This window comes from Cydia fagiglandana, chromosome 9, assembly GCF_963556715.1.
Source record: "Cydia fagiglandana chromosome 9, ilCydFagi1.1, whole genome shotgun sequence".
Taxonomy (NCBI): Eukaryota; Metazoa; Arthropoda; class Insecta; order Lepidoptera; family Tortricidae; genus Cydia; species Cydia fagiglandana.
The window spans coordinates 15,642,985-15,664,324 of NC_085940.1; the positions used below are offsets into that span (position 1 = coordinate 15,642,985).

A 21,340-nucleotide genomic window follows, 5' to 3' on the forward strand; every position below is an offset into this window, starting at 1 on the left:
CGAAAGAATTATTGTTTTTATGACGTCTGTCAAAAAAGGAACAGTGTTGCGTGTGGACGAAAATCAAAAAGGCTACACACTATTGGGCTATTGGGCTCTACAGACGGTTGCTATACTTGGTCAAGCAGATCTTCTCAGTAGAAAAAGGCGGCAAAATTGAAAAATGTAGGCGCGAAGGGATATCGTCACATAGAAAATTTGAATTTCGCGCCTTTTTCTACTGACAAGATTTGCTTGACCATCTATATCTATTTATGTATGATTAGAATTCTATACTCCATAATTAGAATGGGACAAAAGTAGTCAAACGAGTGGAGTGGCCGCTGATGAACCCATAGATATAGACGGTCAAGCAGCTCTTGTCAGTAGAAAAAGACGGCAAATTTTAAAAATGTAGACGCGAAGCGATATTGTCTCATAGAAAATTTGAATTTCGCGCCTTTTTCTATTGACAAGATTTACTTGACCATCTTTATAAAGTCTATCGAGTAGATTTTATTCTTTGCCTTGAACCGGAACATACTCGCGGTCCGGTACGCCCGTCTGTGAAAGCTTTTTCATGCAGTGGCTACTGGCAACAAACACAAAAAAAAAACTTTTTTTATTTTTAATTGGCGCGTTATTGTCGTGGTAAGTTGATGACAATTTACAGTTATTAAAGTTATTTATTCTCATTTTATTTTCGATTTACCTACTTACTGTACATACTAATAAATGATTTGTAAAATACAAAGTTATTTGGATTGCGTATTCAAAATGCAGTGTGCATTTATTAACTTCCCTTAAAAATGTAAGTACCTACACGTATTTTAGAAAATATGTGCATCGCAACAAATATCGCAACTTCGCAACAAAAACGCAATACTTATTTTCTAATATAAATACCATAAATAGGCATATGTATACTATAAACAATTTTTTTGCGACTACTATTTGTTGTGTATTCTGTAACTTGTATAATTGTTTTATGTGTTAGATAACATTGCAATACCCTTACAGGGTGTCATATTGTGGAACATTATTAGTTAAGAACATCTGTATAAACACCAATATGAAAGCAATAAACATATTATTATTATTTGTTTGTCCTTTCCATATCTCGGGACCATGGGGTCCCGGACCTTTGGGAGGCGTGCGTGGGGCCGAAGCCAACAGCGCAGAGGCCCTTTAAGACAGTTTACTCTAAAAGCAAGGGATACACATGGCGGATACCATCCCCGAGCGCACAATATGATACATCCGGAGATGGTCCCCGCCAGGTGCAAAGACTATTGCAGTGCAGCACTCTTGTGCTGCGATGGGAACTAAGGTCATGGGCTATAGATTTGAAAGTTGGATGGACTGGATAATGGGCTATGGGAGAGACTAGCGGACACCTGCCGTGACAATCAGTCTCAAAATTGTATAAGACAGGTGGTGACTCGCCAACTCATTGAGTGGGCCCCGCAATGGCCGCACGCACAGTGCGACAACAGGGCAACACTTTGGAGCGGCTGTGAGGTTGTCGAGAGGTGAGTCTGCGGTAGCCAGATCCCGGTAATCCGTTCAAGGGCCGCCGGCGTTATGACATTTTACACTTCCAACCTGGAGCATAGGTCCCGCTCTTGCGACTCCACTCTGGCCGGCCAATCAAGACAAGCACAGAGGCGAGGGCCAGATGACAGGGCCCTCTGGAATAGGGGTCCGCGGTGTCGCCACTCACCGTCAGCTCGCCACAAGCTGCCCCCGCGGGGTTATTATTATTATTATTTGTATGTCTTTGCCACATCTCGGGACCATGGGGTCCCGGACCTTTGGGAGGCGTACGTGGGGCCGAAGCCAACAGCGCAGAGGCCCTTTAAGACACTTTAATCTAAAAGCAAGGGATACACGTGGCGGATACCATCCCCGAACGCACAATGTGATACATCAAGAGATGGTCCCCGCCAGGTGCAAAGACTATTGCAGTGCAGCACTTTTGTGCTGCGATGGGAACTAAGGTCATGGGCTATAGATTTGAAAGTTGGATGGACTGGATAATGGGCTATGGGAGAGACTAGCGGACACCTGCCGTGACAATCAGTCTCAAAATTGTATAAGACAGGTGGTGACTCGCCAGCTCATTGAGTGGGCCCCGCAATGGCCGCACGCACAGTGCGACAACAGGGCAACACTTTGGAGCGGCTGTAAGGTTGTCGAGAGGTGAGTCTGCGGTAGCCAGATCCCGGTAATCCGTTCAAGGGCCGCCGGCGTTATGACATTTTACACTTCCAACCTGGAGCATAGGTCCCGCTCTTGCGACTCCACTCTGGCCGGCCAATCAAGGCAAGCACAGAGGCGAGGGCCAGATGACAGGGCCCTCTGGAATAGGGGTCCGCGGTGTCGCCACTCACCGTCAGCTCGCCACAAGCTGCCCCCGCGGGGTTATTATTATTATTATTATCTATAAGTACCTAAATGTATCGAGAGGTAAATGGATACAACGTTTGTAAGTATGGAGAGGCGGTCACGTGACGTTGTTCTTTCGTCTTAATTTATTAATCTTAACAATTAACAACACAAACAATTATTTTAAAGCATTTTTCTTCAACACCGCCGTACTCCGTGAGGGACTGCTACCACAGGGTAAGATTTTACCTTTATTTACATATCTATGTAAGGTATACATTCGGCAACATGAAAAGCACTTAAGGAACTTTAAAACTAACAGAGGTTGCTAAAAAGTGATGCTTGACGTGCGAAACTCCAACTTGAACATAGAGAAATAATAAGTAATCATAGAGTGCGCACTCCATACATTAGTTTTCTTACCAAAACTTAGCGTCAAGTAGCGGATTTATCAGTATTGCTACTTGACACTAGATGACACGTCACGAATGTCGCGACCGGCGAAAAGTGTATTGCTCAATAATTTAAAACTATTACAAGCAGAAGGAGTTGACAATATAGTTCCGATTAGTCCGGTTATAATATCAGCTCAAAACATTGACATTCAATGGCTTAAAATTGTTGAGCAGACTTTATGCTCGTCGCGACATCTTTTGTCGAGTACACTAATAATTTGTTGCACCACTTCTTGGACCGATTCTTTTGGACACATGTTGCTGCTACTCAGTCAATAGATGTCGTTAGCTACCTCTGTTGCCTATTTTATTTCTCAAACACTCAGTTGATCCATTCAAATATTTTAAGCATGTACATGTAAATATGTTATACATAAAAACCGGCCAAGTGCGAGTCGGACTCGCGCACGAAGGGTTCCGTACCATTACGCAAAAATCGGCAAAAAAACACGTTTGTTGTGTGGGAGCACTTATATATTTATTATATTCTATTTTTAGTATTTTGTTATAGCGTCAACAGAAATACATCATCTGTAAAAATTTCAACTGCCTACCTATTACGGTTCATGAGATACAGCCTGGTGACAGACAGACAGACGGACGGACGGACAGCGTAGTCTTAGTAATAGGGTCCCGTTTTACCCTTTGGGCACGGAATCCTAAAAAGTGAAGTTTAAAACTATCAATTTTTTTAGTATTGATCTGTGTTTTTCTACTATGATCTTATATTTACTATGGGTAATTAAGTATACTGTTACTGTCTTTCCTTCGGGCCCCCCTGAGGCCCCGTGTGCCCGTATGCTAAACGGCGACGGTATTGCTTTTATGCTGTAACTTTTTTAAGAAATTAGATCTGTTAGGAAGTATATCTGGTAGCTTTAGCTATAATATAAAGCTCGAAGCGCTATCATAGTTTTGTCAGGGTTTCTTTATTGTTGTTAATATGTAATTTTTTCAGAGAGTAGACATCATGAAATTATAACGTCGTTTTAAATTTGGGATTCTTGTCTCCAGCCAGACTATTTTTATCTGTGTTAGTAATTTCGTCCATTTTATTCGCCGCTTTCTAAATGGCGATACGAGTCGTTTGTAGTTTAACTTTAGTGCGATTCTTTATATTCCGAGGATAATATTATCGAATTTTATTTCATAATGAAAAAAATACAAGTATATATGATTCAATTTTGTAATAGGTACCTACATCAATTTATCATGATAAACAGACCGACAACCGACAAATATATGATACTGTAAAACTAAATTTTCCTATGTGTCTGAAGTTAAACCAAAAGGCACGTAGGTGCAAAACAAAGCGACGTTCAAAGCTTGTTCATTCTCACAAGAGAAATTGCAAACGATTCAATTGTGAACTATCCGTCGAGAAAATCGAGTAAATTGTACGCGCTATCTTACTAAATCAACTAAACTCTATTATCTTCTATCGCGACATCGACTGAAACAATTAAGAGGCTGCACAACCGGATGAGAGCAACTGAAGTTGGCACCAACTACAGATCAATCAGGGACTCTCAAACTTAGTCGGGTAGTAGTTGTAGCGTAAGCTACACAGTTGTAGACTCGCGTAGTAGGTACTACGTAGCGTAGCATGCCTGACAGCTATCGATTAGTGCTCCGGAATTACACGAAGCCGACCGATCACACACGAACGCGCCCGACGGAGCCCGAGCGTCCATACATAGCGGAAGTAATGAAATGTACAGAAAGATATGAACCGGAAAAATTGTCGTCTTTTCCTTCGCGTCGCGTCTTATCCGCGTACCCGACTCCCTTTGTCGGTTTTTCCTTTCAACGTGTTTTTGCCTGCAGGTTACAAATGGGTCTTGTATGCAACATGACATTTTTACCATATATATAACAATAGCTTTACAGTAGCGCAAAAGCTTCATTATAAAATAGGGTTAAGTGCTTAAACTGTAAAAGCCTCATCTCAAATGGGAGAGCGTCATTAAACTTGAAGTTAATTGGCCCTAGATACGAGAGAGTACTCGAGGATGTCGCCGGTAACGTTACGACCGCAGTCTGCGAGGGCTGGAGGCGATTTAACGTATTGTAATATGAGGCGCCACCCCCGGCCTCCCCCTTTAGTCGGGGGCTCTACACCATAGCTCAACGGAACGGAATAGTCGCCCGTTCACGCACGCTAGCAAAGCAACGCCGGCCGGCATCGATTTTAATTCTCTTAAAAATTCGAATTTCGAACCGGAAGTTAGCGTTACATTTGTTTTTTTTAGAAACCCTCGCCGTTTCAGTGGCAAAGACTGCATTGAGGGTTATTTACGATATATTTTGACGTGAACGCTCGTAGCTAACTTCACGCGGCTCTAATGGGGTGATGGATAGTGTTATCGGTGCTTGTTATTCGCGGTGAAACATGCTTCAATCCTCTTCATAGAAATCGCTTTAGTGGAAAACCCGATACCGTTTTCCATAGGGTGTGTTGTGGTTTTACGTGAGATAGTTCGATGTGGATTTTCACTTTGAATACGCTGAGATACTTTGATGTATATTTTTATATTTGGAAGATTAATTGGCTAAAGTGAGGTGATGTTTATGTATTTACAGTGTACAGTTTTGGCTGACTGTTTTGGATCCTGAAAATACTTAAGGTGAGTTAATACTATAATTGTTAAACATTAAAAAAAAATCAACAATCTTTACAGTCATTATTTTATAATTTATAAATTTTAAGACGAGGTTTTTCAATGAGCATGGACGGAGAATAACCAATAAATAAATAATATAATTGGTATGTATCAAGTTACATTATACTTAATACATAATAATTATTTGCAATATAAACACCTTATATTTAGGCGTTCGTTCCTCTGCTTGAACTACATGTTGCTAAAACTATAATAAATAATATATTCAGTTAACTTACGCATAGTACTTATACTTAGTAATGTATATACATTTTGAATTAATAATCATATTAATTTATTTTAATTATTATTGTTTTTTTTTTTCTAACTATTATTTTTAGTTATATTTATTTTAATTATTATTTGTATTTATACATTTATTGGAGCCCATTAAAGATAATATTTAAACAAAATTGACAAATTACTGAAGACTGTTAAAATGTAAACATACTATTAATTTTAATTAAAGCGCCACCTATACGAGAGTGACTGTAAACTGTAGTTCTGATTCTGGCCGCCGCGAGAAGCGCCCAAGTGTCAGCCGGCGACACCGCAGTCACGCGTTGACGCGCGCTGAAACACTCGTGTAGGCGTAGATCGCGTCGCGATAAACAATATTATGTTTTCATCCTTATCAACACCAGAAAAGTGTTTCCAATACATGGTGCTTCTCTAAATATTTACCCAGAACGTCCTCTGTGTTTCCTAGTGTGAATGCAAGTGTTTGTGTGAGTGTTTTGTTTTTGCCGAGGATTTTGGCGGTGCAAGGCGGTTGCCGGCATGCGGAAAGCAAACGGTGAGGAACAAGATGCAGCTAAGAAACTGGAAGCATGCTTCGCCCGATAATGTAGAGATAAGAGCATTGAATATTAACCCGGTTTAAGGAGATAAAGGTTGAAAGTGCGGAATATTGTCATTCCACGCACTGTATTATTCCATTGAAAGCGATAGGGCGAGTTAAATGCCAACCGTCGGGGGCGCTTTACCTTTAATAATAATCGTGGGGCTGACACGCTTCAATATCCGCTACAAATTTCATTGAACTCTTCAAATAAAGATTGAATATGCCTGAGAAGGTGAAAAATTTGGAAAGAGATCCTTTTATCCTGCCTAGTAGAATAAGATATTCTTATAGGAAGAAATTGATGATTCTATGACCTTCGAAAATTAGAAAATAGGGAAAAGCTGAAGTTATAATATCTAGAAACATGCTTATAGGAAGATTAGGAAGAAATGAAGTATGAAGCTCAAATAAGGATTCTATTCTCCTCGCAAACTTAAGAATCAGGGAAGAAAGGATCGTTTAAGTACTAGGAACATTCTTATAGGAAGAGAAGAAGAGTTGAGTTTTCGTATGAGACTAGAGTTTGATTTATGATTCATTATTCCCCGAATAGAGAATGAACAAGAAGAGAGTTTTATTTCGTGCTTTCAATTAGGAAGACAAAGAGTATAATTTCGGGTAGGCAATTCCGACTACTTACTTCAAAATGTAGTATAATCCATTTTTGGCATTACCCGACATTCTCAGCGCAAGCAGTTGATAATATTGGCTGTCACAGTAAGATAAAAGTGAACATGCCTCGAAACGTTGCTCAACAGAACCGAAATCATTAACCGTAGCAGATCCCATACAAATGGGCGATAAACGTAATCCGACAATGTTGGATGGGTCGCTGTCCGATTGCGACACTAAACCAGCAGCCAATACAATTCATCGAGACTATAGTAAAGGTAGTATAGACGAAGTATCTGCCGTAAAAGTATAACTTTCTCAGAAATTTTAGTTTTTAAAGATGGAGTAATAAGTAGTGATTTACACATACCTACACTGGAGAACAAGGGAAATGGGTCACTTTATATGGAAATTTCCGTAAAAAGTGCAAGACTTTCATTGCTTTTCAATGTACAGTACAGTCATAATAATAGTCAGCAGTTAGGAACATTCACATCACACCCACCTAGTCCAAATATTGTTATTATTTTTAAGTAAGTACTTAGGTACTCTACTAATAATTGTTATCATTTAATAATTTCACTTTTAGGTTGAAAATTTTATGTTACGCTTATACTAGGTCTAGGTACTAGCAAGTTAGCCATACATAGGTAGGTATATTATTTGTTTTGTAGTTTTAGCCGAGTCGCCATTTTGAGGTCAAGGCTAAGCGAAAGATAAAAATCAATAATCGATCAGTTGCCGGCAATTATGTAAAACAACACCTTGGAATTAATCAATATTACTGGTTGAAAGTTGATTCAGATGTAAATTCGATAACATTTCGTGGTCGCGTTGGGAGGTCCCTCACAAATATATGTTTACACTTTTGCACCTTATGCCTTTGTAATAAGGCGAAAACTGTAAACATATCTCTGACGTCGACTGTACTAATTAATTCAATGTAAGTTAACTTATTATCAATTGGAACAGAGTTGCATTTCTTTTGTTTAGTTCGATTTCAAAACAATAGAAATTCAACCATGCTTCCTTCACTATTGATTTCAAATTCAACTGGCATTTTTTGTACGACATAGGGGTCGTCCTAATACAACGCGTGACAATGGAAAGTTCGCGCGAATTTTACTACACGCCTCTATTGTCAAGGCGCTAGAGGGCGTGTTTAGATGTTTTTGACCACCTCGACTGTTCCGATATATCTGATGGCGCCTTGTGCAAACAGAAACACTCAAACTGATCATTGTTGTAATATTGGGTTTAAGAATTTAATAATGACATTGTCGACACATTATTTAACTGATCATTCGTAGTCCTTATGGCAAAGAGATAATGCCTATAGTGAGTCTGCTGGGACACGGTAGTCGCAAGATTTATTGTTTAATGATTGCGACAGACAGCGCCGAACATCTATTTGTTTTGATAACACGCACGGATGAAGACACGGCAGCGGTAGGGTTACAAGACACATGTATGATATTATATTATAGTACATATATTGGTATATTGTTTACGTCGAAATTAATAAGTATAAAGCCTTGCTGACAAAATACGACTTTATGGAGAATTGGAGATCACACAAACTGACACAAAGTATTAATAAAAAATGGGTTACTATTGTACTCGTATTCCGAAACGGAGATCTGGGGGCCAATTTTTGAATTTCGATCGCTCGATTTCGTCACTCGAAAATCGGTGGAAAATGGCGAAATGCTAATTTTTTAAACACGAGCGATCGAAATTTGGAATCTATTGGTATTGACCACTCGATTTCAATTCTATTAGTAGAATTTAAATGCCTGGTAGTGGAGATATTATTTAATGAAATACACGAAATCGAGTGGTCGAAATTCAAAAATCGGCCCCCTGTCTGTCTGTGATTTGTCCGACCTAAGTTTCGGTTTCGGCTGGTTTGGTCATAAAAATCGGTCGGTTTCGGCCAAAAAACTGCATTGCCGCGCCGAAACTGTATTTTCACTAGTGTGCAGTCGAAGTTTCGTATCAAAACTCTTGACTTTTATAGTTTATGTCATTTCGCCTGCATTCCGTGAAAAAATACCAAATTTCTGACGACATTCAAATTGCCACCAGTGGGCCGATTTTTGAAATTCGACCACTCGATTTCGTGTAATTCGTTGAATGATATCTCCACCACTAGGCGTTTAAATTCTACTAACAGAATTGAAATCGAGTGGTCAATACCACTAGATTCCAAATTTCGAACGCTCGCATTTCAAAAATTAGCATTTTGCCGTTTTCCATCGACTTGCCATCCCTGGTAATCCTACACATATCCGCCTTTGTTACTCCCAGTAATACTGCTAAATTAAAGCACTGGCAACAAATGAGAAGCAGTTTCAGTAACAAAGCCCGTAAGGCGTTGTTTTAAGGAAAGCGTGTTAATATGAGACCTGAGGTTCCGCGCACGTTTGTGGCAACTTTACGACCATGAGATATGACAGCCTGTACCTTCACATTGGATGCCGATCCGATCCGAAATCCGCTCCGGTGTGCGAGCGGGACATCGCTAGCACTATATCGCTCGCACTCCGAAGCAGCTTATAAGAATGCATGTTATAAATTCGTAAGAGCGTTTTCAGTTTTACATTGTCCAATCTGATGTCGGTTATAACACAAAGAAGTAAAAAGCGTCTTTTAATATTTTTTTGTTCAAAAGAAAACCTAAAACCATAAAAGGAGGACTTGGTGCCATAGGGCTCTCTAGCAACTGCTTTTCTCCAAGGATCAAAATCAAACATCCGACATCGGATCGGACAATGTGAAGACACTCTAAAGGTCGACGCCCGTTACTTAATATGCTATAACATTTTACTGATATTTGTTAAACCTTATAACAAAGGTGTTAAGGTTCACCAACGGTCAGTCAAGTTGTTAGTACGTTGGAGAAAATCAAATAAACACTCGCTTCATCTCCGGCTTACCGGCGATGCACTTCGTAGCCTTGCACTCTGTACGCGACTGTTCAGACTGATCACTATCTAACACTAGATAGAGCAGTAGAGCTGATAGAGCATAGCATAGTGACCAACATATGTCACTTGTTATTCAAGAATACCAAGCAATAGGCAGGAGTCTGGTAGATACAGCTGCGATCTGCGATGCCAAGTTATTAACGGATATGTCTGCTCGCAAGTCCCGCAACTTTGTCTGCGTAGAATGATGTGATTGATAAAAACTATCCTATGTCCTTCCAGGGGTCTCAAACTATCTACATATGTACCAAATTGCAGCTAAATTGGTTCAGATATATACTGACCTAGATAACCCCATTAGTTCGATGTGTTGTATTGTGCAATACAGGCTGCTGCATACTGCATTCGAATGTTGAGCGCGAATCATTGTTCGTCTTCGCGAATCTTTGATGCGGGCTGCACACACTCGTTGAGAGACTCCGAGACAGGCCGAGAACGAGTGTGTATTACATGCTGCTCCCTTCTGCTCTCGCTCTTCCTCGTCTCGTCTCGCGGTTTAGTTCTCCGATTGGATCGGAGCGACGCCGAGACTCTCGGCGAGAGGCTCTCGACGAGTATGTACAGCCGACATGATATTGTGTGATCTAGTAGGTTGTAATCTACGATTCGGTCCGATCGGTCACACCCATTATGGATGGAGGTTGTCGACACAATCCCTTCCCGTTTATAAATAATGCATATCGTAGTGAAAAAACTCCGATACAGAGCAAGTTTTTATTAAAATGTCACGTCGGTTGTTTTAATTAAAGATTAAGTATCTGTCGTTATTTATCACGCCTTAATTGAGATATAGCAATTACTTTGAAAAATATCGGCTCATTAAAGGTACATTGTAGGCATGTCTGGGAGGGCTCTGATTGGACAACAAGAGGATCTATATCTAATTAAATCGTTTATAGCCTTGGGAAGCTTGGAGGCTTGTTATTCGTGTTATTATTAACTTGTGTCGGGGTTTTAAGGCCCGAGCACACCGGCTGCGGTGCGCGTGCGATAAAATGTTGGAGCTGTGCACGCACACGTCACGCAAGCGGTGTGCCGTCTCTCATAAGGATATCTATATTGCAACGTGCACAACCACGCACACGCATATACAGGCATTTAAACAGTTAAAATGTCCCTGATAACAAATTTCTTGCATTTTCTTTTAATATTTCTTCTTCGTAGTGCTGGTGCATCTCGCTCAATCAATACCATCAGATATTTTTTCATTCTTAAACATTTGAATTTTTATTTTTTATGTTTCACATAATAATATAACACTTTAAACTCTTGCGTTTTGTACACATATTTAATTACACAAACGGGTCTACGGATTACGTCGGAATTTAAGGTAATAACATAAAAATTATATGACGACCGGTCTGGCCTAGTGGGTAGTGACCCTGCCTGCTAAGCCGATGGTCCTGGGTTCGAATCCCAGTAAGGGCATTTATTTGTGTGATGAACACTAATGTTTGTTCCTGAGTCATGGGTGTTTTATATGTATATAAGTATGTATTTATCTCACCTCACCCATAGTACAAGCTTTGCTTAGTTTGGGGCTAGGTTGATCTGTGTAAGATGTCCCCAATATTTATTTATTTATTTATTTATATCGCGGTAGACCCGTTTGTGTAGGTAATTAAATATATGTTTCACTTAGTTGTAACTGAAATTATGACGTATAAATAATACTAGCACTGCGTGTGCTGTCAAAATCTCTGCACACTTTTCTTGGTTTAACTCTGGGCTCTATTTTGCTTCATACGGAAATTTGATATAGATTCCGTCCTCTCATTTTAGCACCTACACCTGTAAAACTACAGGAACTAGTCTCAAGTACGGCTACCACCAGTTTTAACATTGACAGACGCTCGCGTCTACGTAAATTACTTTCTATACATCTCGCTTGAACTAATATGCGAGTACGAGCGAGATGCATAGAAAGTAAGTTACTTAGACGCGAGCGTATGTGTCGATGTCAAAACTGGTGGTAGTGGTTAAGTTCGTTAAACCCATATTAGTGAAACAATTTCAAGCAATGATACGTCGGATGGCCGGTAATGTGTATATTGATTTTAGCGGCGGTCGGAACACTTCAATATTGACAATGAGGTAGTTTAGACGCCACTACGTGCGCTGACGGTGGATGAGATACGTAGGGTTACTAGTAGTGTGCGACCGAAACCGCGTTTTTTTCCGTAACCAAAAGGCTTGTTCTAGCTTCGGCCGAAACTCCGGTTTCGGTTTCGCAGGTCGGCCTTCGGCTGAAAGAATAAGAATAAGAAATGTTTATTAGCACAAATGTGACGTCCCACGGTCAAAGGTACCTTATGGCGGGTATGGAGTTATGCATACCCCAGTAATCTACAATAAATAAGCTATCGATAACACAAAAGATCAACCTCCTAGGTTGCGTAGTTACAGAGATATGATTTTTTGAAAATAATGTTGTGAAATGAGCAACTTTACGATAGAGAAGTTTTAAGTTTAGCCGCCTAAAAAACTATGTTCCTGAAGTAAGTTACATAGTTGACTAAAAATAATAATACCTTATATATCTGAGATTAAAAAAAAATTGCGACTTGTTCTGTAATGCAAATAGAAACTTTTGATATCGACTGATTTGTGTGTATACTAACCAATCTCTTGAAAATAAAGTTTTATTTCATTTTCACGATTGATTGCAATGAGCTCTCAAGATTTAAATTTTATCTATTAGAAAACGACACTGACAGACAGTTTAAGCAAAAAACAATACCGATTTAGAGGTGAAAATGTATTTTCTGACTTTTTCATATAAAATCACAAAATTGAATATTTTTACTTTTAATGTGACACACAATCAATTTTTCTGAGCACATATGAAAGAAATTCTGTCATTCAAATGAAATAAATCCTAAAACCCCAACTAAATACTATATTTAACCCCTTATGCCACTTTAAACTTACATAACAATAACAGTATTTGCTCCATACATTTACGAAAAGGTACCTTATGGAAATAAATCTAATAATACATCACTACAAAACATCAATCACATTATTGTTTATCTTTTATGAATAGAAAATATTAATTTACATTAAACTGCCACAAATTTAATTAGTTCTTCGTCATAATAATCTTAAAAAAGACCAATAATTTGTATGTAATGAAAAGGTACCTTGTGGTTAAGTTACATGATGAGGCATGATCATGACGGAACAGTTAGGATAAACTAATAATATTTTGGGGTAAAGATGGTATAAATCGTCTATTTCTTATCAATAATATATTTTGGTTGCCATTGAAGATAAGCGGCATTGAGGTTCAATGACCTCAGATATTCCATAAGGTAATGCGTCGGGTATTGGCATTTTTCAGCAAACCAATGGCTGATTTACTGCATGCGACCAAACCAAATGAAGATTATTCTAGTTAAGAAAGACTTGACGAGAGTAACTTTGGTATAATAGCAGGCTACTTGGATTTGTGATGTCGGTCGATGTACGGTTATAATATTTACTAAGCGCCCCAACCAGAACTGAAATTATCAAATTAGTTTTGCAGAATGCTAATACAGTTCTCTACCAAACGTCTTTTCCCGTATTGACTAGTTTTTTTGGGAATTTTCAATCTTTTTTCCATAAGGTACCTTTTCTACTAAACTCTGAGACGACATTACTAGGCTTATAACTAACTTATAACAAAAATAAAAACAGGTAAACAAACGTTACGCATTAAGGTTTCAGATCACACAATAAAAAAAAATTGAGCATTTTTTCACCTCTTTACAAAACATTTCATATCTCCGAAACTAGAAACCCTCATAAGGTACCTTTTCCCGTGGAACGTCACAAATAATAAATGACACAAATCAAAAAATTCATTCTTAACATAAATATTTGTGCCAAAAGGTCCTCACTCAGCTTCAGCTTCGTTGTGTATCCTAGGACTAGGACACACAAAGTGATGCTGATTTTCAGTGAGGCCTAGTAAAATACTATTAGGAAAAGCTAAAACTAGAAACTAATTAGGTGGCAGAACCAATATAACATAATTGTTATATCAAAAATAGCGTTTATCAGACTATGTTTATGCCGCAACCTGCCGTAACTGAAACTCCGGTCGAACTCTAGCGAAAGACACTTTCGGCGAGGCCATAAGGTTCGGCAGTTTTTTGACCGAAACCGTCCATTCGGCCAAAACATTTTTATGCCGAAATCGAAACCGGCACTTCATTGGGACGCTATCGGAAACTTCTAACATATCAGGAAGATTGTCGATGCCTGGCAACCCTACATACGTGACACTCAGTTCATTGCTCCAGTTTTTTACCGCTTGATCTTGTGAATGAGTTTGCAGACCTTGGATACAGACAAGGATCTCAAAGTTGCGTTTATGAGATTTATTACCTTTAGCTCGGGCGAGTCGACTCGACTAATGTAAAGTAACCTTGAGATTCTTAATTATGCGTATTCCAAGTTCAAGTTGGTCAACTAATTCTAAAAGCCGATGTTTGATTTTAGCTATGGCATGAACTGTTTACTTCGTTACAATTTCCTAGTTTCCGAATCAGCCAAGCTAAATAATTTCAAGTAGTAAAATTGTATATCTATGTGTGCCATTGTGTGGTGACCTCGCGATCTTCGTAAACTCTTATGCGGCGTCTCTTGGTTTCAAGTTTCAAGGCAAAATGTTGTTAATGCCCATCATATTATATAAAATCAATTCGAAGTCGTAAATCAGCCAATGTAAAATCAATGAGTAGTATGCCGGTAGCGAATGTTGGATTTCAATAGTGTCACATTAGTGCAGTGTTATTCCGAACATTTAACGAGTCTGCGAGGCGCACAATTCATAATAAAGAGAGAAATTCATTCATAAAGCGGCCATGCACTTTTGCAGTTCGGTGTACAGTCACCTCTCTTCGAAGGCCGCAAAAACATATGACATGCTCTGATGGCTCTACAGAATAAGATCATGTCAGATATTTTGCGGCCTTTGTTGTGTAACATATTGCAGGTGACGGTACCTTATAAAAAATGTAATTATTGCAATTTTTGTTCTTCAACGCTTCTTAAAGTTTGCTGTCAAAATTTCTGCTGTCTACTTTATTTTAAAGTTCAACAGTTTGAACTTCAAAATAAAGTACTCAAGTTTCTACAGAAGGCTATAACTTGTTGTAAGTTGAAAATGTTGAAATTTAATACTAACAAATTTCAAAGAACTCAAGTTTTTGATATGGGTACAATGTACAAAGTCCAGTTTAGTTAAAATAATATTAATGAGCAAGGTTCTGTTGGTGTCTGAGGTCTAAAATCTGAGAGAGTCCTAAACATTAGGACTCCAAAAAAGTCTCTTCCGGTACGGGCTCAAGAGTGCTTACCGTGAATATCGACATTTCGTAATCTGCCTCTATAAGGCCCACTTGCACCATTCCACTAACCCGGGGTTAACCGGTTAAACCTGGAATTGCCATGGTTACCCATACAATTTGACACTAGGTTAACGGTTGAACCGCTTAAGCCCGGGTTAGTGGGATGGTGCAAGTGGGCCTAACCCAAACAAACGCTACAAAGCTTAACCTAACAATTACTCTGACTAAACTAACTCTGACTTTGCTAAGCTACGAGAATGCATGGAGTAGTTACGTGGTGACGCGCGTGAATGCCATGCTGATTGAAAATAGCCGTTTGTTGCAAATTGTCGCTCCAGTTCCTATGTGATACGAATACTGAAACTTACTAAACACCCATCAAATCCTAGGGAACTCGATGCAGTTAGCAAAACTACTAGCTTAACACCCCTGTACATACATACGATTTTTAGGGTTCCGTACCCAAAGGGTAAAACGGGACCCTATTACTAAGACTTTGCTGTCCGTCCGTCTGTCACCAGGCTGTATCTCACGAACCGTGATAGCTAGACAGTTGAAATTTTCAGAGATGATGTATTTCTGTTGCCGGTATAACAACAAATACTAAAAACAGAATAAAATAAATATTTAAGTGGGGCTCCCATACAACAAACTTGATTTTTGACCGAAGTTAAGCAACGTCGGGCGGGGACAGTACTTGGATGGGTGACCGTTTTTTTGTGCCTTTTTTGCATTACGGTACGGAACCCTTCGTGCGCGAGTCCGACTCGCACTTTCCCGGTTTTTATATGGATTTAACAATGAATTAAATGTCATTGAAGGTAACTTCTACTATAATAGATGGACCGACGATCTGGTTGAAGTCGCGGGAAACCGTTGGTTTAGGGAAGCGAATGACCATTCGTCGTGGAGAACCTTGGGGGAGGCCTTTGTCTAGCAGTGGACGTCTTTCGGCTGAGATGATGAAGGACCGTGGGATGCTAGAAGATGTTAATGGTTAAAGTCGCGGGAAACCGTTGGTTGAGGGCAGCGAATGACCTTTTGTTGTGGAGATCCTTGGGGGAGGCCTTTGTCCAGCAGACGTCTTTCGGCTGAGATGATGATGATGATGAAGGACCGTGGGACGCTAGAGGATATTAAAGTCAAATCGATATCTCATTTTACGTATCGATACATTCCTAGAATAGAGAAAACGGTAGGCTTCTGGAATCGTGTCGTTACATTACAATGTAACAATATCGGGATATTATCAGACATTGGAAAGCGACAACCGACAGTTGTATTGCTTTAACGGACAGTAGCATTATCCTTAGTGATGGGCCAATATTGGATTATAGATAAAGGATGAAACAATAATGTGATATTGCAATAAACTCATTCACGTCTCACGTCTACTTAATAGGTTGAGAACGTTGACGAAGGGTTGTCAAACAATCCTGAAAATCTTAGAGTACCTATACCTACGTCGAATTTGTCCCATAAAGTGTATGGTGCCACTTATAAAAGTATTTTTTTTAATATTTCATATTCTGTAACTTTTTTTTTTCTTTTTTATTATGAATGGGCTTACTCATGGCCACAGACTAGCCGAGGCGTAGACGTGGCCTACGATGGAGCGAGCTCGCCCAGAAGGTGCCTGTTCACTCTTGACTGCAAAGTGTGTGCAGATTTAGCTTGGTTAGATGAGCGTTTAACCCTAAAAAGTAAAACTAGGAAACGAATACCTTACATAGATATGTACCTGTACAGGCGAACACGCAGGTTCCAAAATTTATTTTTACATAAATTCCAGGTGTATGAGGATTGAGAGGCACTCAAGTATTTTTTATTTTATTTATAAAATTGTTTCCCAATGTTCCCGGTAAGGCACATCACTACTTCCCATTATTATAATGGCCTCGGAAAATACAAAGCGTCAATAGAAATTCAGACGTAGGTATCTTCGGCCGACGATGGTTCGACGCGCCGTTTTATCGTTCATAAAACCGTAAATAGATCGAATGCAGTAAAACGAGGGAACTGCACCCGGCACTGCCCGTTTCACTGCATTGCCATCGATTCACTGGGAGGACCTCATTACAATGGTAATGGTAATTTTGAGTTAATAGTTCGAGTATTTTGACAACAAATACACGATGTTGTAACTAGTTGTAAGATGCTGTTAACCGTTCGTATGGCTTTGTCAAAAATTCGCTTATGAGTTTAATAACCTTGAAATTGTGTATTACAGTTCAGATTGTGTAGTAAGTATACGGGCCAAGGCATACGAAAGGTTAATATCTATTCTCAACTTTTTCAGACTCGGCCAGAGTATCTTACCTGGTTTTACTTTTGGCTTTGCCGTGGTTGCGTAAAAGTAAGCATGAAAATGTTTATATCAGAATCGTACCTGCCTGTTTCGACGTCATTTGTCTGTAACTCAGCAGGATGTCTAACTTTTACTCTCATTTCAAACCTTAGTGATGCTTTAATGCAGTTCCATGAAAAAAAAAGTCAACACGAGAACATTGCGGAACATCATTCATATTTATAAAGACCTTCATTGTCGATTCAATAAATGCGTCTAGGAACCAATGCAATAAAAACTAGGTCTTTAATAATGCAATAGGTACTTCTTACTGGCTCAATGTCGGAGCCTTGATCTTCGATTAATTCAATTGAAAATGACGGTGCTTGGCGCGTATTATCTCTACTTCCGCTCTCGAAATCTCCCCAAATGAGCTTACAATATTCCAAGGTTCAGCGACACCATATCAAGAGTGCTCCAGATAAATGGATCACGTTACTTGATTAACCGGTACGCATCCCCCTTATCACCCTAACCCCGTATTCCAATCCCAATCACTTTGAGAGCGCTTCGAGTCGGAAACAGAACCTAGTGTCCAGTGTAGTATAACCTCAGAAATCTCAGGATACTTAAGAAAAGGGTACGACCGGTTCTCCATACAAACGTCGTCCCCAGTTTCCTCTTTGGATATTGATATTTAGTATGATTTGATTTTATCTTCGATTTTTTTTATTAAAGCTAGCTAGCTATTATCAGAATTAGCGATAAACAATTTCCATGAAATTTTTGAAATGCTCATAACTCTTATAATCTCTCACTCATTTCAATCAGACAGAGAGAATCTTATCCTATCTTTGACTTACACTAGACACTAGTACTAGCACTTAAAAGAAAAGGATGAGTATAGTTTTCCTGGCTCTTACTGACTGACAAATTGGTTTGACCAACTTAGGTATGTCAAAATGTTAATATCCAGACAGGAAAATGAGGAATTGAGGACAACGTTTGTATTAATTCTTTTCGTCCTGTGGGCCGATTTTTGAAATTCGACCACTCGATTTCGTGTATTTCGTTAAATGATATCTCCACTACTAGGCGTTTAAATTCTACTAATAGAATTGAAACCGAGTGGTCAATACCACTAGATTCCATATTTTGATCACTCTTATTTCAAAAATTAGAATTTCGCCGTTTTCCACCGATTTTCTAGTGAGGAAATCGAGTGATCGAAATTCAAAAATTGGCCCCCTGGTGGTCATCTATACCAACCACCTATTTACATACATCCCCTTCAAAATTTACAAAAATATTTTTTCCCTTATTTTAGTCATCATAAGCCATACACTACTGCACGCTTTTATTACTAAAAATTGTATAATTAATAAAAAATTGTGACACAAAGGGTTAAAAGGAGATTTCGAAGAAATAATCGGAGCGCACACTTATACTGGTTTTACCATCTTTTCGAGTCGCTCATTCTCGACTAGAGTTTGGTACACCCCTGGGAATATTTAAATGGGTCCGGAATATATCACACCACCCCGCTGAGACGCTACGCGTTTACCTGCGCTTTAGATTCAGAATATAAATGACGCTAACTTCATTAACGGGTGACATAGAAGATTAAATTCTTCGTTAGATGGTTAAAGGAGGCTTTAAATTGTTCTGATCAGCCAGACCCTTGACTTTGTACACTCGGTTAATTTTTTAACCTTTTTTTAAATGTTACTTACTAAGTACATAGTTATATATAAAAATATTGTTAGGTAAGATTTTCTAATGAAAAAATAATGCAATATAATAATTAAGGAAGATTTCCGAGTGCTTGTCATTGTCCCAGTCCCAGTAAACCATTTGATTGTCAGAGGTGCCAGCAGGGTGTAATCTATTGGGTATTTACCTTATATACGACTCGCCTAACGTTACCAGTGTAGCTTAATAAAAAACAATATGGGACAACCTTACACAAATCGAGCTAGTCTGTGGGGCTAAGCTCAATAAGGTTTGCGTTGAGGTTGAGGGTACTAGACGACGATATATTATATGCATATAAAACATATACATGGATAAAATACATAGAAAACCTCAAGAATGATTATCTGTGAAGAAAACACAAAAAAATTACCAGGATTTGAACCGGGACGTCCTGCATCGTACGCAGGGTCACTAGTGACTAGGCTAGGAGGCCGTTAATTATCGTAGAAATCATATTTATATGAGATACACACATAAGTCTTGAGAAACAACATCAATAGTAATTTACTAAGAACTTTAACTGAATGCTTCAAGCAAGCACGTCCTCAAATAGCGATTTCCAATGAAAGTAACCATTGGAAACTTAAGGGCATTGCACGACGAACAGTTACTACAATAGTTACGTCTCCGCAACTTAACGTTAGAATGTAATTTACAACACTGACAGAAGCTCGTTTCACTGTAAATTAAGAGGTATTATTCAGGAAACATAATTAAGACATCAAATTGATTCCAATATCAAGTACAGAACAAGAAAAGAACACCAACCTTATTATTTATACAAAATGTACAGTTTTTTTATTTAATTCAATCTTATTTATACAGTCAGTAGTATGTAGCTAAAGTCAAGAGCATAACATCTATACAAGTATACAGTTTTCTGCGAACTGCAATGAAATAAGGTGAAAACGCGTATAGATCTTTATGACTATGACACTTCCAGTCGCTACAATTTAACAATCGGCACTTTATCTCCATAATAGAATCTTCCTGGCGACATCTATTGAAGTGTCAAGAAAGCAATATTGATCATATCTCCCCGGCCATATTGTCAGATGAGCCCATAAAATATGGCCGCCATAAAATGAAGATATCTGAAACTGAATCCTGAATCCGCCTACGTTGATTAAGATTGCGGTATCGCATTGCTATCGTTAAGGTAATGGTTTAGTGCTTAAGTGAAAAGCTAGATTTATAGTCTTGACGTGGTTACACCATTTCCAAAAAGATAATTCATCCGTGAAGGTTTCTAATGAAGTATAGAGTGAAACTTGTTGGAGTGGAGGCAAAGGCTCCTTAAGGCTCAAAGAAACTGTTAGTTCAAAGTTTAAATAATTGAAAGCGACGTAGAAAATTTAGCGTAAAATATAACTATGAAATGAAATAAAGAGTCAGACGCGGTTTAATATTACAGTGCACTTAGTTGAAACAGTAGGTACCATCGAGTAGAAAATTATTTTGTTTATGAGGAGGAAAAAGTCAAAGTAATTATAAAACTATGGAACACTGTTTCGTATCGTACCGTTACACTTTCTTTACGTTTAAATACTTAATTTTATCTGTTTGTTCCATTTATAAAGCACACTCACTCCAAAGTCATTAACACAGTTAATCCTCCACTAACACCACCCAGATAATCTACTCCAAATACACCAAATCCAGTTTAACTTACAAATTATCACTCGGAATTCCAGGGAGGTTCTCCGGAAGTGACGTCACAAGAATGGCCCCACACGCGTTTCCGGCGCGGCCTTCACCTGAAAGCGAACAGCGAACCTAGTTCTTGTTTAAATTTAGAACAGGCTTGACTTTGAAACGTGTTTTTGCAACGTTTTTAAACGCGAGCCTGCTATCTTTATGAGTGTGCTTGAGTTTTTTTGTTGGCGATAAAGGCACTTTGCAGCTTTGCTGAAGGATCCTGTTTTAGTACAGGATTTTGAACCCTAATGCCCCGTTCCTAATTACCTATATTATATATATCGGAAGTCAAATCGACAAACGTAGGTCTTGATATTTCTAATGTCTTGT

At 38.8% G+C, this 21,340-nt stretch overlaps 1 protein-coding gene across 2 annotated transcripts in view; it reads left to right on the forward strand.

Moving 5' to 3' along the window:
- The first annotated feature begins 5,079 nt into the window (after nucleotides 1–5,079).
- LOC134667486 (caskin-2) overlaps nucleotides 5,080–21,340 on the forward strand; it is a 431,327-nt gene continuing 415,066 nt past the window's right edge. Inside the window, exon 1 of one of the 2 annotated variants that reach the window (XM_063524910.1) lies at nucleotides 5,080–5,449. Coding sequence is in view for 1 of the 2 variants with exons in the window: in XM_063524906.1 (XP_063380976.1) it covers nucleotides 6,266–6,281 (16 nt within the window). In the remaining variant the exon portion in view is untranslated. Of the gene's footprint in view, nucleotides 5,450–6,038; nucleotides 6,282–21,340 lie in introns of those variants that run through there. The other variant, XM_063524906.1, reaches the window with a different exon arrangement.